The sequence below is a fragment of the Periplaneta americana genome, chromosome 12, assembly GCF_040183065.1.
Source record: "Periplaneta americana isolate PAMFEO1 chromosome 12, P.americana_PAMFEO1_priV1, whole genome shotgun sequence".
Classification (NCBI taxonomy): Eukaryota; Metazoa; Arthropoda; class Insecta; order Blattodea; family Blattidae; genus Periplaneta; species Periplaneta americana.
This window is the reverse complement of record NC_091128.1, coordinates 162719375-162736685: the sequence shown is the minus strand read 5'-3', so window position 1 is coordinate 162736685 and position 17311 is coordinate 162719375. Positions and strand designations below refer to the sequence as shown.

At 36.1% G+C, this 17311-nt stretch overlaps 1 protein-coding gene across 2 annotated transcripts; it reads right to left on the bottom strand.

The window, feature by feature from the left end:
• Positions 1-396: 396 nt before the first annotated feature.
• LOC138711122 (serine/threonine-protein kinase Nek7-like) lies at positions 397-15615 on the bottom strand. 2 transcript variants are annotated; one of them, XM_069842447.1, is made up of 7 exons: positions 15441-15615; positions 13431-13673; positions 11820-12039; positions 6762-6964; positions 6567-6680; positions 3021-3202; positions 397-738 (listed from the first exon to the last, which is right to left on the bottom strand). In XM_069842447.1, the coding sequence occupies exons 2-6, from the start codon at positions 13659-13661 to the stop codon at positions 3035-3037; spliced, it is 936 nt and encodes a 311-aa protein (XP_069698548.1). In that variant the 5' UTR covers positions 13662-13673; positions 15441-15615; the 3' UTR covers positions 397-738; positions 3021-3034. The 2 variants fall into 2 exon arrangements, with proteins under 2 accessions (XP_069698548.1, XP_069698549.1); XM_069842448.1 differs by having other exon boundaries at positions 600-735; positions 15441-15579.
• Positions 15616-17311: the final 1696 nt, after the last annotated feature.

Sequence of the window (17311 nt, the reverse complement as noted above, 5' to 3'; positions counted from 1 at the left end):
GCAATTGCAGTAAGTTACAGAGTTTATAATCGTTCTTCTTTATATCTAACAAAATACAACCAGCTAAAGTCACAGCAAAATGTACTCTTGTCTGTTATGCTTTTATACCGTGGTTTCATTTTACAAGGAAACTAGATTACACCTTTCTGTGTGTTGTGCTCGCACTAGCGGGCAGTGTTTCGTTACCAACAACAAATCAAGACATTTAGCAACAAGAGAATAAAAGAAGTCCACGAATTTAAATTACCATTAAAAATACATGTGCGAAGTTTCCTCGTAAAATGAAAGCACTATATATTTAAAATTGCTTGGGACAAGAAAACCATGGTTTGCAAACTTGCTATCTTCAATAGATATTATAAGCTGATCATAGGTTTTAAAACTATGCCTACTATAATGGATTGGCAATTAAATAATGTACGTACAAGAATAACAGCATTATTTGGACATTATTGTGTCTATGATACACATCACAGATATTAATTTTTCAGATTAGTAATAAAATGTTTTGATAAATTTTCAAGGAAATAAAACAACAAGAAACTGTACAAATCACAGATGACTCAACTTTGTAAATATCGCAGATAATAACCAGACTCTTCTTTCACGAATCCTTGTGTTACAATTAAATTCACTCGTGCTTTCAAAATGAGACAGATGCCTTAAATAATGTTGTTTTGAATTCAGTGCTCTTCAACTTTGAATCAGGATTCTTGACATGCAGACATCTGTTCTCTTCTGGAACATAGAAAATAAAAAATTAAAATGTGCAACGCAGTAAATACAGCTACAGCTTCCTTATGCTTGAGTGGCACATTAGAAAAGGGTGCACATTACCCGACAGCAATAATTGTGACCTCAAGATTCCAACCTCATGTGCAGCACTGCTCAAGGAAGTGCCAATCAAGAATATACTGCTTATAATAACAGATGAATAACTGTTGTGTGATAAGCAAAGCATTAGCGCGTGCGCACACACACACACGCACACAAAAAAAAACAGTATGTAAATGTAAGAACAGTCATGGTGAGTATCTGTATACAGCAATGTGAAGGTACACCATTACTTGTATGTTTTTTGATGACTATATATCTAAATTGGTGTCAAATATTTCGGGGACGTGTTCCTAACATCAAAACAATAAAAAAAGTTAATAAGAACATGGGTCTGAAAACCATTCGTCAGGGAGTTATTAAAGGATTTGTCCCTTCATTGACCACAGATTGTTTGATGGTTTTTTTGTTTATATTTTGTAGAGCAAATAAATCAGAAGAAAATGTATTCTGTGAGTGAACAGAACGAAATGAGTTGCATCATTTAATTGATGATGTGCCTCTGGACGTCATCCAACGAATGTGTTTTTTACATGATGCTGCTCCAGCTCATTTCAGTCTAGTTCGTAATTTTTTTAATGATCAATTTCCCCATAGATGGATTGGTCGACGGGGATTCATTGCCTGTTCGATCGCCTGATTTGAATCCAATGGATTTCTTCGTCTGGGGACATTTGAAGCCCCTAGTTTATGCGACTCCTGTACTTAATGTTGATATTCTGAGAGCGTATCCAAACTGGATTTCACGAAATACGAAACACTCCAGGAATTTTCAACAGAGCACGCCAGAGCATGTAATGCAGGTTTAGGGGACACATCGAAGCAGTAGGAAGCCACTCCGAGCAATTTTTGTAACATTAAATTTTGTCTTGTAACTCTGAAATAAATTATTTTAAGACTAATGTTCATATGAACCTTTTGTAATGTTTTTGTGTTACGAACACATCCCCGAAATATTTGACACCAATTTAGATACACCCTGTATATATATATATATATATATATATATATATATATATATATATGTGTATATCGTATAATCATAGCCCATCTAAACATAGGAAGAAACAATTGCCATTTAATGACAATGACAATTTTATTTAGTAACAACAATGTAATTTATTCCTCACAACAATAATTCCTTTCTACAATTCACCTTAAACGCTCTCGTCAACAATTGGATCTTCACTCACACAGTATTCGTTATAGCACTCCACCGACGACAATGACAATTGACTTGGACTATTACGCACAACAATGAACTGTTAATCTTAACTAATATTTACAAAGCACTATTTACAAATCAGAACTACCAGTTCTCAGTTCACAGTTCTTCTATCTCAGTCACTCGAGTTCACAGTATCTCGAACCACAGACCTTCAGAGACAGTTCACTGTACTCGAACTCGGGTCCCTCCAACTGCGGTCCACTGCACTCGAACTCAGGTCCCTCCAACTGCGGTCCACTGCACTCGAACTCAGGCCTTCGGATGCTGACGCAGATGCGGACGCACACTCGAGTCGAACTCTGGCTTGCTTGCTCTGGCTTACTCACTGACGGAATAACTGAAAACTCAGAAACTGAAAACTGCTGTCGTTCCTTCGCGACCGTAATTTATAACTACAGCGACGTAGCCTGGAAAGTTCGACCCGTCTCTAGAGATGGCGTTCCAGAGAAATCCAGGGCCCTCTCCTCTCTACCAGCACCAGATGCGCGCGCAAACTCGTCGCGTAATACACCCTCTCTCTTCTCTCCACCGCGCGACGTCACTCAATGTTACGTGGAGCCTGTGCGATCTGCTTTCATGCGGGACGCTGGTCGTGAGTTCGATTCTCACGTCGCTGTCACAATACCTATGATGATCAGTCATTATAGCTGGCTTTCACTACCTATTGTAGCTTCCCAAATTCATCATGATGCTGGGTGGGCACTGGTCTCTTACACTGGCCGAAATTTCATGAAAAAATTTCTTCCCTCATTATGCATTCTGTAATGAGAGTCCCAGGCAAGATGCCTTAGACCACGGCATGGAACCTATGATGATGAAACTTACTCTAATGTCACCAAGCTTCCAATTCCTGGAACTAAAATATCCCAAGCAGTATTTTTCGTTTGGGCGAAATTACAAGATTCCGGGAAGTTTTCTGAACCTACATTTATTGTGTAAGCACTTGAACACAACATACCATGCACGCAATGGTCAGTCCTTGTGGTGAAACAGAGCTGCTTGGTGGTCTCGAGCCATGGACACAGCACTGCCTGTCACCTGGTTCCGGGTGTGCATTTCCCGAGCTACTCCATAGACATAGCTGATGTCAGGTCTTCTGGCTGGTTCTGAATTTATGCAGGCACCCACCAACTCCCGTAGCTGTCAACAAAAGCAAGCAGTTAAGTGTTAGCCATCAAGTAGGCCTATAATGAAATGTTTACTTCCGAAACTGTCCTAATCTGTTATGTGCATTTTTTTTGCCATATTACATAAACTGACAGAGTGATCCAAGAATGAATGAATGAATGAATGAATCAATCAATCAAATTTCCCACCACCACCACTATCTGCAAGGTTAGGTCAATTGCTTATTTTTTTAGTAGGTTATTTAATGACGCTGTATCAACTACTAGGTTATTTAGTGTCGATGGAATTGATGATAGTGAGATGTTATTTGGCAAGATGAGGCCGAGGATTCGTCATAGATTATCTGACATTCGACTTACGGTTGGGGATAACTTTGGAAAAAAAATCTAACCATTTAATCAGTCCAAGCGGGAATTGAACTCACACCTAAGCGCAGCTCTGAATCAGAAGGTAAGTGTCTTTGCCAACTGAACTACGCTGGTGGCTTATTCTTACAATGCTGAAAAACCTAACCATATTCTCTCCTAACGAATGCAAAACTAAAGGAAGACCAACTTGAAAGTAATAACAGTAGTGATTGTAGACTAAATGAAAGTGCAAGGCATTAGCATACAAAAATAGTCTACAGCTTATTAACTTCAAACAGTCTCCATGGATGTTTCATTCACTTCCCAACGAAAATGGGAAGTTGGTAGGTATCTAATGCTCTTGATTTAGCAATAGAGTTATTTCTCTCTCGATTCCTAGTATTTAGATGTAAGGCTTTTATTTTGTTGAAGTACTTCACAGAGTGTTAAATGATTCATATTCATTTCTTCTTCCTCTTAAGATCACAATACCCAATTTGGAGTAGATAATCGTGACCTGTAAGGAGTCCGAACATGGCCAAAGCAGATTCACCTGGTAGGTCAGGAACTAAATAAGGTCTTTCTAGCAGTGGCGTGTGGTGATAAATAATCCTGGTGGTGCACAAATATTTATTATGATTATCATATTATTATTATTACACCCTATTATTATTATCATTATTATTATTATTATCATTATCATTATCATTATTTGTACTAACTACTCCATAACTATTAACATATGTTATATAGGTATAGATTTACATAATTTTGTTAGTCAAGAAATTGCAGTTAATTAGTTTCCTATGTAGGTCCTTTAATAGCAAAGTAAAATGTTGAACTTCTATTGCAACACACCGTAAATAATATTGTTTTAGCTATATTGCGTTTTATAACAAAGTTCACACGTTCACAAACATTCGATACGTCTGTCGTCTCATCAGCCTTAACTGCTAAAAAGTCAACAGCATTCTTTATTTCTTTGAAATCTCATCATGGCATACATCAAAATGGCTTGAAGGACTTCGTTCTGTATAGTGTTTGATGTGTTCTTAAACACTTTTGCTCTTAAGAGTGCGTCTAATTCAGAACTTTTAAATTGATGAGGCCAAGAAAAATACTAGCGTTTAAAGATGAGTCTCCGTCATCGTGACCTCTTAAAGCCAACTCAAAAGCTCCACAAAACCGCACGCACATATCTGTTCTTGGTAACTTTATCATTGTGAAGTTCAACAATCCAATATTAAATCCAGTTGTGTCTGTATGTTTGTTTGAACCAATACTGCTACTTTAACATTATTGTTGATGTGTGCAGCTGAAGAATCGTGTTTTTTAATTCTTTCATTCATGTGATTCAAATCAATCATATCTGCAGAACGATAATCAAAATTATTTAGTTACTACGCACAGTCCTAAATTCAAACAGAAAAATAAATAAAATTCATAAAACGTACTTGTTTTTGTCAATAAATTATCGCCGTTGAACAATTGGCAAGCAAAACAAAATACAGCGTCTTTTATATTGTAGCCGCATATTGCTTTTTCGTAAGTCCGAATGTTCAATTTTCTTTTCTCTTCTCTATTACTATGCTTCGCCACTTATAATTTTAATTCATGTGCAGGTGTACCCATCTTTATTTTGATCTTTTCGTGTAAAGGTCTTACAGAAAATTACATATTTAAAAGATTTTGCACACTATTCATTGTAACATTTGTGATGTAACGATCTAACGACTACTGCAGACAGCTTGAGAACACATCTGAAAGTGCTCCTAAACCCTCCTATGCACATTGTATTGCCTCCCTACCATGCTCCAAAGCCTGCCAGTGAAACAGCACTACTGCGCATGCTCCAATGGAACAGTGTGCCGCAAGTGTCGAGCGGTAAACATAATTCCCAGGCGTGAACAAGACCAATACACTTGCAGTGTTATTTTTACACAATATTATAATAAAGAATTATGTCGCTCACATAGTCTACTGCAGCTCATTGATATAACTTTAAAAACATGTGTTATTTGAAGAGGTGGTGCACTGCTCCTGTGCTCCTTAAGAGAAATCGCCACTGCTTTCTAGTCAATTTTTCCAATGGGAATTTTCTGTAGCATTTAATATTTGAACATTATAACTATTTTTTATTTTATTTTAATAACTTCTTTTATTGAATAATGTGAAAAATTATAGTTTTGTTTTTGTTCAATTTTAGTGCCTTCTTTGCTAGAATGTCGGCTCTCTCATTATCATTTACATCACAATGTGCAGGAATCCACTGAAGAACTATGATTTTATTTAAACTTTGGATTTGTTTAATCACTGAATTGATTTCTTTTATTCTTTTCATTTTTGCTTGATTTGTTGATACTGTTGATTGTATTGTGACTCTAGAGTCACTTAATATGACTATACAATTCTAGCCATGATGAAGCCAAAAAGAAAATAAATTTTGAAGCGATGTATAAATAGCTTCAACTTCTCCATCAAAATTTGTGGTATTTTTTCCTCCATTATTATACAAGGAAAAGAATTCACAAGTACCACCTGGTTCAGCTCCTTCCTCAGAGAGAGAGAGAGAGAGAAGGGGGGGAGGGAAAGAGGGGGGGGAATTCGAGAGAGAGAGAGAGAGAGATAGAGTGGGGGGGTGTGTCTGTGTTTGTGTCTGTCTGTATATATATATATATATATATATATATATATATATATATATATATGAGGAGCTTAATATCAAAGATGGATATCTGTAGTCTCCATAGTTTTGATCTACAAGCACTTTTTTATCTCACAGTGTTCTTTGTAATATTTTAAAACAATTTATTTTGTAAATGTAATGTTAGAGTTTGCATATAGTTTCACCATAACTGAAAAGAGCATGAAAATTGTATATGAATCCACATCTATCTAAATTTCGATCTGAGAGTCAGATGTCCGCCCTTGATATTAAGCTACTCAATATCCAATTATTTAATAGATATGTTGTATGTAGAGTTTCCAATGTTAGATAAATAAAATAGTTTGAAAAAATCTCCACTTACTTCTTGTGAGTAGATGTCTGCAGGGAGTGGGGGATAATCACATTGCTCGATCTTCATACAGAGTGTGTAAAGGTTCATCTTCTCCCCATAAAATGGCGATTGCAGTGCTGCCATCTGTCATAACACAATCAACAATTATCATAAATGGCAAGGAAATGGTTTATCTGAATCAAATCGTACAGGATATGTTCGCACCTCATAGAGCAGACAGCCAAGGGACCAAATATCACTCTTGAAGTTGTAGCCATGCTCGTGTATCCTCTCTGGGCTCATGTAGTACGGTGTACCGACTAGAGAATGAGCTGCTGTCGTTTTGGAGCTGAAGAATCGTCCTAGGCCAAGATCGCCCAGCTTCACAACACCCTGGGCTGTGATAAACACATTTGCTGGCTTGATATCTGTAAATAACCAGGAATATCTGTTGGTTATATTTAGTAGTTATTGCTAGGTATAGCTAGACCATTTAGAAAATGCTGCTATGGCGAAAACCTAAATCATTTCCTTCTCTCACACTCGCTGTGCATTCCCCGACATCGATCACCACTCAGGATGTGTATTAACTGAAGTTGGTGGTACTAGGCCACTATTATCGTGACTCTCATTGGATTACGTTATTTACTTCTGCTTCAACCGTACACTTCTGGTCAAAATATTTGTCCTCTATTTTCCGTACATGCTCACATAATTTCCTCCATTTTTCGGGGAATATTCATCCATGGATTTATGATCAAACAATATTTCTCACGTAAAGACATACCAATCCTTTGCTTACAACTTAAACACACAGCACTATTACTAGTATTTATTTATTTATTTATTTTATACTACACTTCACTTCACTTTGGCGCAACTGTACTCCCTAATAACTCAGTGTTCACCATGTTTAAGAACTGTGGGAGGGGAGATTAGTGCATGCTCATTACAACTGCATTTACAAAGTGTATCCCTATAACAATGATAAACGCGAAAACATTCCTGATGTCATTTTTATCAGTATTCCACCTTTGAGACACTTACATGTACCATAATTAGTTGTGAAATTTGTTGATTCGAGCGAAATATGTCGGTTACCACAAAATAAGAGCCCCTTTATCACGAAAATTACGACATACCTCAAAAAACGTAATTCAATGCGGTTCTAGTCTTCATTTTCCTTGCACCCTCCATAGATGTACACAATGTTCATAAAAACACTCCTTGATATCAAACGGCCTAGATCATATATACCCAGATAGGTCGGCCTTATAGGCTTTGAGGTTAACAACTTTTGTCAGGTTTACTACGCTGCCATCTAGTTGTTACATAAGGAGTCACGTCATAATTCCCATTTGAATTGCATTAGCGACTGTACTGCCATCTCGTGTTGGTTTACAGCGGACGGGTGGCGATCCTGGTGGTTTTTCTCTTCAAAGTGCTGCCGATTTTAACATAGCAATGAGTTATCTGTTACATATATGATCTAGGCAAACGGTTATAAAATGAAAACTTATTGGAATACTTTTATAAATATGTGATCGCGTATACATAACTTCTTCCATATTCTAGCTGTGAAGTAATTTACGAATACCATGGAATGTTAATAAATACAATACAACACAATGAGCTCAAAACATTTTTTTCTTTCCCGCAAAATCTTCTGTGCAGTGAAAATCCAAGATGGCGTCCACCCGACAGTAATGCAGCTGGTACGTGTTGAAATTTCAACAAAAAGTGTAGCAGCTATGCAGCTGGCTTTCAGACGGGAATTTCATGTGGACCTGCCTACCAACAAGTCCATTTTTAAGTGGTACAACAATTTCGTTGAGGAAGGTTGCATCCGAGATCAAAGAAAGGGACATTCAGGCTGACCAGGCAAGTTGTTGATCGCAACAGAGAAGCCTTTGTGCCAATTCACCACGCAGAGCTAAACTTAGAGTAGAGAGTTACTAGTCCCAAGAAGCATGATAAGCAACATCTTACGCAAACACACAAGTTGCAATTAATGCAGAAGTTGTACCTCAACACAACTTGAATTCTACCAGAATCTGCAGGTGTTAATTGAAAATGATGATGACAGATGCAACATTCCTCAACGAAATTGTTGTACCACTTCAAAATGGACTTGATGGTAGGAGAATCCACGTGAAATTCCAATCTGAAAGCCAGTTGCACAGCCAGTACACTTTTTGTTGTATGAAATTCCAACACGCACCAGCTGCGTTGCTGTCGAGTGGCTGCTATCTTGGATTTTCACTGCACAGAAGATTCTGTGGAAAAGGAAAAAAAAAAAAAATGTTTTGAGTTAATGTATATGCAGTCAGCATATTTATAAAAATATTCCAATAATTTCCATTTTATAACTATTTGATATCAAGGAGTGTTTTTGTGGACACGGGTTACATGAATAAGGATAAATTTAATTAAGACTACATTTAATGGCCACATCTGCCTTAACTTCGTTCTCAGTTGAAGACTTGAATTAAATTAGGATTTAAGTGTCATATCTATATCTATACTAATAATAAATCTGTAACCAAATTTTTTCTGGTAATTTTAGATTTTCCAAAAATAATTGGTGTTAACATGTATAATTAACCATCCTGAAACCGAAAATCGCTTTTTTTTTTAATTTTTGTTTGTATGTCTGTCTGTATGTCTGTCTGTCTGTCTGTCTGTATGTTTGTTACCTTTTCACGCGATAATGGCTGAACGGATTTCGATGAAAATTGGAATATAAATTAAGTTCGTTGTAACTTAGATTTTAGGCTATATGGCATTCAAAATACGTTATTTAAAAGGGGGTTATAAGGGGGCCTGAATTAAATAAATCGAAATATCTCGCTTATTATTGATTTTTGTGAAAAATGTTACATAAACGTTTCTTTAAAAATAATGTCCGATAAGTTTTATTCTATACAAAATTTTGATAGGACTGATATTTAATGAGATAAATGAGTTTTAAAATTACAATAACAACGCCATCTATGGCGCTGTACTGAAATAAAAACAAATGACTTCGTCTATAAGGGGCTTTGGACAACAACAATCGAAAGCTATTAAACACAGCCTACAGAGAATGTTTCTGTGTTTGTATGAAGTAATATCGGAAGCTAAGTAATTGTTTAATTATTATTTCACCATTGGAAAGTGTAGTTTCTCTAGATGGACATAATTCTACAATGTTATTACAGTAACTTCTGAAACATATAGCAAGTAATATAAAGTATAACATTAAAACTAAATGATATGTCAATCTTCATTAAACTATGGTTGCATGTAATAACAATTAAGAAACATGTTAAAGGAATTGTCAATGCACCAAATGATTGTTCTCTGGACCAAAATGACCGCATTTTAATGATTTAAATACAATTTAAATTAAGTAACATATTAAACGATTTATCCTTCTATCAAACACGAATGTTCCTGGATCATACGTCCTATTTTAATTATGTAATTACTTTATATTTATTTCTAACAGGTGCAGCGGAGCGCACGGGTACGGCTAGTTTTTAAAAATAAAACTGTGTTTTTACAGGAATAACAATAATATAGACAGGATCAAAGTCCAGAGTCATTCCTAAATATCATTTTATTAGATATTCAGTGTATGTGCCAATAAGTTGAACATTCGATGGTGTTTAGGTAAAAGGGCTTAACCCTCATTTTTTAAATGTGACTTTCTTTGCTGTAATTAGTTAAAATTTAGGCCTAATTACAAAACGTAAAGATATGTTTTTTGACAGATATGTTTATATTCATTCATATACAGTAATTAATAATAATGTGCTGAAATTTAATTAACTTACAGCTGTTTCTGAAAACAAAATTAATTTGTGGGCTAAGCCCTTTTACCTGAACACCGTCGAATTATATTATGACTCATTTTTCTAGGAATGAATTCTCTGGTCAGCAGGAAAAGGCACAAAAGTCAAAAAGAATAATTTTTCGGGAGAGATTTTCTTTTTAATTTACTCTTAACTGAATATAAGTATAATAATGAAATTCATGTATGTTGGTTAAAGTTGTTGTTTTCTAATGCCAAGTGTTTGATAATAAAGTCATTTGACCTCTTGCACTCCAATATTTTTCAAAGATATTATCATGGTCAACCACTGAAGCACAGATTTTGAGGTGTTCCGAATCCATTTCTTGGTTTGAGTTGCACAATGGACAGTTAGGGGACTGATATATTCCAATTCTATGCAGGTGTTTGGCCAAACAATCATGGCCTGTTGCCAATCTAAATGCAGCTACAGACGATTTTCGTGGTAAATCGGGAATTAACTGTGGATTTTGATGCAGAGAGTTCCATTTTTTCCCTTGGGATTGTGTTATCAAATTTTGTTTGTTGAAGTCTAAGTATGTAGATTTAATAAATCTTTTCACAGAGTAATACGTAGATTTAGTAACAGGTCTGTAAGTAGCAGTGCTACTCTTCTTTGCTAAAGCATCCGCATTCTCGTTTCCCAGGATTCCACAATGGGATGGTATCCATTGGAATACAATTCTTTTATTGAGTGATATTAATTGAGAGAGCATTTTAGTTATTTCTGCTGTTGGAGATGAAGGTGTGTGTTTAGACTATTGATAGAATAGCTGCTTTGGAGTCTAACAATACAACTGCATTCCTAAATTTACTGATGTGGCATAGAAGATTCCTGAGACTTTCACTTATTGCAATGATTTCTCCATCAAAACTTGTTGTTCCATACCCAAGAGATCTATAAAGTGAGAAGAGACAGCACGTAACACCTGCACCGGCACCTTGTTTTCTGGAGATCAAGGATCTGTCAGTGTATAAATGAAGCCAGTTTTGTGGAGGGTATCTAATATTAATTGTCTCTAAAGACAATTGTTTTAGTATTTCATTGTTTACTTCTGATTTCAGTATTTCTTCTGTTAAATTTAGATTATATTCCATATTTAATAGAGTTAAAGGGTTTGGTTTAATTTGTAGGTTTTCTTTTAAATTCGGGATATTGATTTTCTGTTTTAATTCTTGAACAATGGATATGAAACTTTTTTGAGTTTTCAATCTACAGAGAGGACTGTATGAATGCCAATATGTTGGTTAAAGTAAGACCCTTTTCATTTTAAAATACAAGAAATTTTATTATTTCAAAAATTAGAAAAAATACTAGACTTATGTGATTACTGATTAGGTACAACAGAAAAATCGACTTTTTGACTTATGTGCCTTTTCCCGCTGACCAAAGAATTGGTGGCTAAGAGAATTTATGTTACTAGGCCTAAATAAACATAACAGCGAACCTCGGTGCATGATTCTCTTCGAGTGCATATGCTCCAGTGCACTGCACAGCTGAACAAAATACTTCCATATTGTCCTCTCTGGAATGAGGCGTCGCTGTTTGCGGAAGTGTTTGATCATGCGTGACAAGTCTCCTGCATCGGCCAGCTCCAGCACTATGTTCAGCTCATTGTCTTCAATGAACGATGATATGTATCGTATTATGTTAGGATGGTTTAGTTGCTGCAGAAAAACAAAATAACATCTGAAAACAATGATTAAAAACAACAGAAATGCATTTTCATAAACTAAAAATCGGACCTGCATTACAATAAACCAAAAAAAAAAAATCTATTTATTTTCCTTGGGTTATTATTCAACAGAGGTGGGATGTGACATAATTTTGCTGTCACAGCTCATAATCTGAGAAAGCAGCTTGTAAAATTTCCATGGAATTGAAGTTCAAGGGTGCAGCCATTTATATTGTGACAGCTGTCTCTACGAGACGAGCTCTGCGGAGCACTGGGAGACGGCATGCGGCATAGAGCAGAGAGAGAGGAAGGCCAACACTGCGGCGCGAGGCAAAGGGGGACGCAAAGCTGTAGGTGCTTCGCTGCGCGAAGTGAAGGAGGGAACGAAACCTCCCAAACAGACGTGCGGAAACAGAAGCCCCGAGTAACAGGTGGAAGACACCAGAAACGGAAACTTCCAGAATCGTACTTTCTGGAAACTATGGTTTAGTAATAAATACAGGACGCGAGGAGAAGAGAGTTCAGTTTTTGGTCAGCAAGCCAGTCAGTCTTGTGTAGCAGTGAAGCCAGCTTCGAGACTGGAGTTCGACTTGAGTGTGTCCGCAACTGTGCGAGCGTCCAGGCGAGTGCGGCGTATCTGGAATCTGTGGTTCAACGTGGAGTGGACCGCAGTTGGGGGACCTGAGTTCGAAGTTCAGTGGACTGTCTCTGAAAGTCTTGGGTTCGAGATACTGTGAAACTTGAGTGAATGAGCTAGAATAACTAGCCAAGGCAAACAAACTGAGAACTGACAGTTTTGTTTTGTAAATAGTGCTTTGTGAACATTAGTTGAGATTAGCAGTACATTGTTGTTTTCAATAATCCAAGTGAATTGTCATTGTCGTCTGTGGAGTGCAATAACGAATAATGTGTTGCTGTGTGGAGTGCAAATCCCATTGTTGACGGGAGTGTTTAAATTAAATTATAGAAAGTGATTATTGTTGAAACAAATAAAGTTACATTATTGTTTGAATTAAAAGTTACGATATGTTGCGTAATTTTTATGTTTTCGAGTGCCGCAGAACATTGAAACTTGCTCAACATATAGGCCTAAATAAGACATTGCTGATTCATTTTTTACAACAAAACGAAAATGCGATTTTTTACTGAAAATGACCAAATTTCACTTGTCACACTGCTTGCTACCTCTTTTTAGATAAATGATAAAAGTCGTTATACAGATTCTGCTACCAAACTAAATAACTACATATTTAATTGAAGAGAGACTGCCTAAAGATAGGGTATCACACAGGGGCAATGGAAATTGACATTTTGGTATTTTGCATTCATTTAATAGTTACTTATTATTGATAAACATTTATTTTTTACGTTCTAATTTCGTACCTGCAATAAATTGATCTCTTTCATACAATCCAAACGTGCTTTAGCATCCATCATTTCAAATATTTGCACTTTCTTGAGGGCTACAACAGCACCATCAGTTCGACAGCGAGCGCGATACACAACGCTGAATTGACCTTTACCAATCTTCTTCTCCACATCAAAAATGTTCAGTGACTGATACACAGAGGTGCCCAAGTTGGCTGTTAGTGCCAAAATCTCAGCATCACTCATGTTGCTTGAAGTCTGTAAAATAATAACTCTATGTTAGATATATTTTAAATGCCCATAACAATTTACTAGAAGATTTTTTCCTCCAAGAGTAAAACATCCAGAAAGTAATGTTACAGTCTATATTCTCTCAGTCTTCAATATTTTAAATAAACACTCTAAAAACATCAGTAAGTTGATAGCCTATATATAATTGCAAGAAGAGTTCACTTTCTCTTTCAGTGGTGTATGCAGGATTTCTCTCTGGAAGGGGGGAGATTTCAAACACTTTTTTGCCTAATCATAAAATTATATAACCTAGATTTTCTATACATTTGAACCTCACCGAAGAAAATTTCATATATAGTATTTTTTCCTTGCTAGGTTTCACTCTTGTTGTTTTATTAACGGGGTTTATAAGTTAAATAAAAATAGGAAAAGTACATTCCCTCTCTAACAAGATTCTGGGACAGCACTTACAGCGGATTACTATGTGATTAACGAATTTTATACAATATTCGAGAACAGAATTATCAGTAAGAAAATGTGTATCCCACACTCTCCTAACCTAACTCTTCGTGATTTTTATCTCTAAGAAGTCTGAAAGACAAAATGTACAAAAATAATTACAGTAAACTGGGGTAAAGAGGATCACATGTGGGAAAGTGGATCATATGTGTATTGCTTAGATAAGTCATCGCCACACGGATCACACATGCAAAGAAAAACTTTCTTCTATAAATGCCACTAAAAATAGTTTTCTTTGCATGTGTGATTCATGTGGCGCTGACTTATCTAACAATACATATATGATCCACTTTACCACATGTGATCCTCTTTACCCCAGTTTACGGTACCGTAAGCCAATTAAATCCTGGAAGAACTGAAAAATAGCATCCGTGAAAACATCACTTCCATTTCTGACCGAGACAAATACCGGTATTTGGAATAACAAGGTAGACAGTTTCAGCATCTCTTTTCCCGATTCAAGTAATGTTATCACTGATTATATTTAGTAATATTTTACATTAATAGTTTGTGGTGTATCGAATTACCAATATCACCGATATCTAGCTATGTACCCAAAATGTGTGAGCGCCCTAGCCGAGAGATTTTATGCTCCCCCTAAATCAAAAGGAGAAGTACCAGAAATAGTGGCATAATTTATAGTGAGATTAAACTAAATATCCTTGAATTCTGAACTCTGAGACTATACTTATAATTAAGATAACTTAATTGATAGCTATGCTGTCAATGAAATTAGCCACAGGAAAATAAATTCTCTACCTCAGAAAATAAATTTCTCGTAGGCCTACCAAATTCCTATTAAAATGAAAAATGACATTTGGATTGGGAGAAAACGCAGCTTTGACTATGTAGGCTATGTAAATGAACATAAAATTTTCAATGCGATTTAATTTTAAACCCCATAACTATGGCAATTCAATCAAACTGCTCACACATACCTTGTACCGGTATCACATTCTTTAAAAACCATTGAAACTTGTAATACAATCACAAAAAAGATATTTTCGTCAATTTGCTCTATTTGATTTATTAAATTTATGGTATTCTTAATAACAGTAGGGTACATAAGCCTACTATTCTGCCTATAATTTTTCATAACCTCTTCACTGTGCAGTGTAACGTCAAGGTTAACTGAATTATGAATAGAGTTTTATACAGTACCAATATTGATGATAAAAATATCAAACCAATACCATATTTCAACGAAATTTCATATTTACATTTAATGAAATATTGCTCATTTACAAGTTAACAAATGCAATTTAAATTACTCACATATGCCACTTCCCAAATGGCGATGCGAGGTAATTACAGTTGTCAAAGCGAGCACGAGGAAATGTATTATGCTCAAACAAAAAACAACTATACATATTAATCAATAAATTGTCAAGGATCTTGTGCGTTTCAAATACCGATATCCACTTGCCGTCCATATTTAAACAAGGTTGCAGTTCTGCCAATTTAGAAAATAACAACTTCCTTATCATAAATTGAACTGTTGCATACAAAATTTCTTGTGTCAGACAAGTTCAATTATTGAATTTTTTTAGTAGGTTATTTTACGACGCTTTATCAACATCTTGGGTTATTTAGCGTCTGAATGAGATGAAGGTGATAATGCCGGTGAAATGAGTCCGGGGTCAAGCACCGAAAGTTACCCAGCATTTGCTCATATTGGTTGAGGGAAAACCCCGGAAGAAACCTCAACCAGGTAACTTGCCCCGATCAGGAATCGAACCCGGGCCACTAGTTTCGCGGCTAGACGCGCTAACCGTTACTCCACAAATGTGGACTATTGAATTAATTGATATCAAAATATTATCATCTTCATTCTTGGATAAACTCTTTTAACACTTATAATCACTGATGAACATTATACGAAATCTATAGACACACAAAAACACAACCACAATGGTTAAACGATGTGAGGATAAAAAAAATTTGCGCTCTATCAGAGAAACAAGGGCATGTAGAATACGTCACCCAATTTCAGGATTGAAACTACCATTTGTGTCGGTTTGAATGTTTTATTTTTGTCACCCGTTTTACAACTGGAGAGTGTAGGTCTATGTTAAGACAAGTAATTAATGTAGGCATATTCTCTTCATATTCTGAAATTAGTCTCAGCTCACAAATGTTTCACTATGTTTCATTCAAAGTGTACCTATCGAACGTATCCATTATCACTTTAATATTGCGGCATTCGCGATTGCATAGGTCTGTAGCTGCTCTCGATGCTGAGATATTACTAAGAGAAGCTGAGTGATATGGCTAATTTTATATGCAACTTCGGCGCCCTCATGCCCATAGCGAGGGAAGGTGGCATCATTGGGGATGGTCACACAAGTTACATTGATCCAGGGACTACGTACTAATAACATTAGCATTCGGATGTGGCTTAAATTGATGTGCAGTAAGCATTTGAAATTTTGCCACCATTGGTTTCACCATGGAGCCCACAATGAGTGCCCATACTCAGTATGAAGATAAACACATTTCTATGTCAAAAGTAGGAATTTTCCATCCTTATTTCCTTTATACATTCAGAAGAATGGTCTTATGAACCAATCAAAATTACCTATATGGAATACCATATGAGGTGAACAATACTGTCTCACTGAAAAGGTAATAAAATTTCAGCTGAGAATTCACATGCATTAAAAATAATAGATGTAGATTCCATGTTCTTGACAGGATTTACAGAAACGCACATAAGCTATGAAATCTTTGGCTAATAACTAGGGACCAGATGTTTAGGTACTAAAAGCTAATATTACAACTAACTATACAATAAGCAAGCAATAGCCTACTCCCACTTCGGTATAAATACGAGGAGGATCCAGGAAATAACGACCGTTCGCACATACCCGCCGCGCAGCTGACTCCCCTTCCTTGTTTGAAGGTCTACTGGCTTCCTTAACATGTGTTCTCATAATGTTGTGAGTACTGGTTGCAACAAGTCGCCATTGTGCATTTTGTGTTACTTCAAAATGAACGACGTGATTGATAATCCCGCCGACTGTGAAGTGAGGAGTGTGATTCGATTTTTGAATGCCCGACATTTGAAACCTGCAGAAATTTACCGGCAATTGAAAGAAGTGTATGGTGATACTGTAATGAATGAAAGAAATGTGAGAAAATGGTGC

Excerpts from the sequence above, each read along its gene's own strand:
- LOC138711122 (XM_069842447.1), bottom strand. The coding sequence starts at position 13,661 with ATGAGTGATGCTGAGATTTTGGCACTAACAGCCAACTTGGGCACCTCT. Across the intron at positions 6,965-11,819 it reads GAAGAGAATCATGCACCGAG|ATATCAAGCCAGCAAATGTG; the intron begins GTTCGCTGTTAT and ends GGTTATTTACAG. Across the intron at positions 3,203-6,566 it reads CAGACATCTACTCACAAGAA|CTACGGGAGTTGGTGGGTGC; the intron begins GTAAGTGGAGAT and ends TTTTGTTGACAG.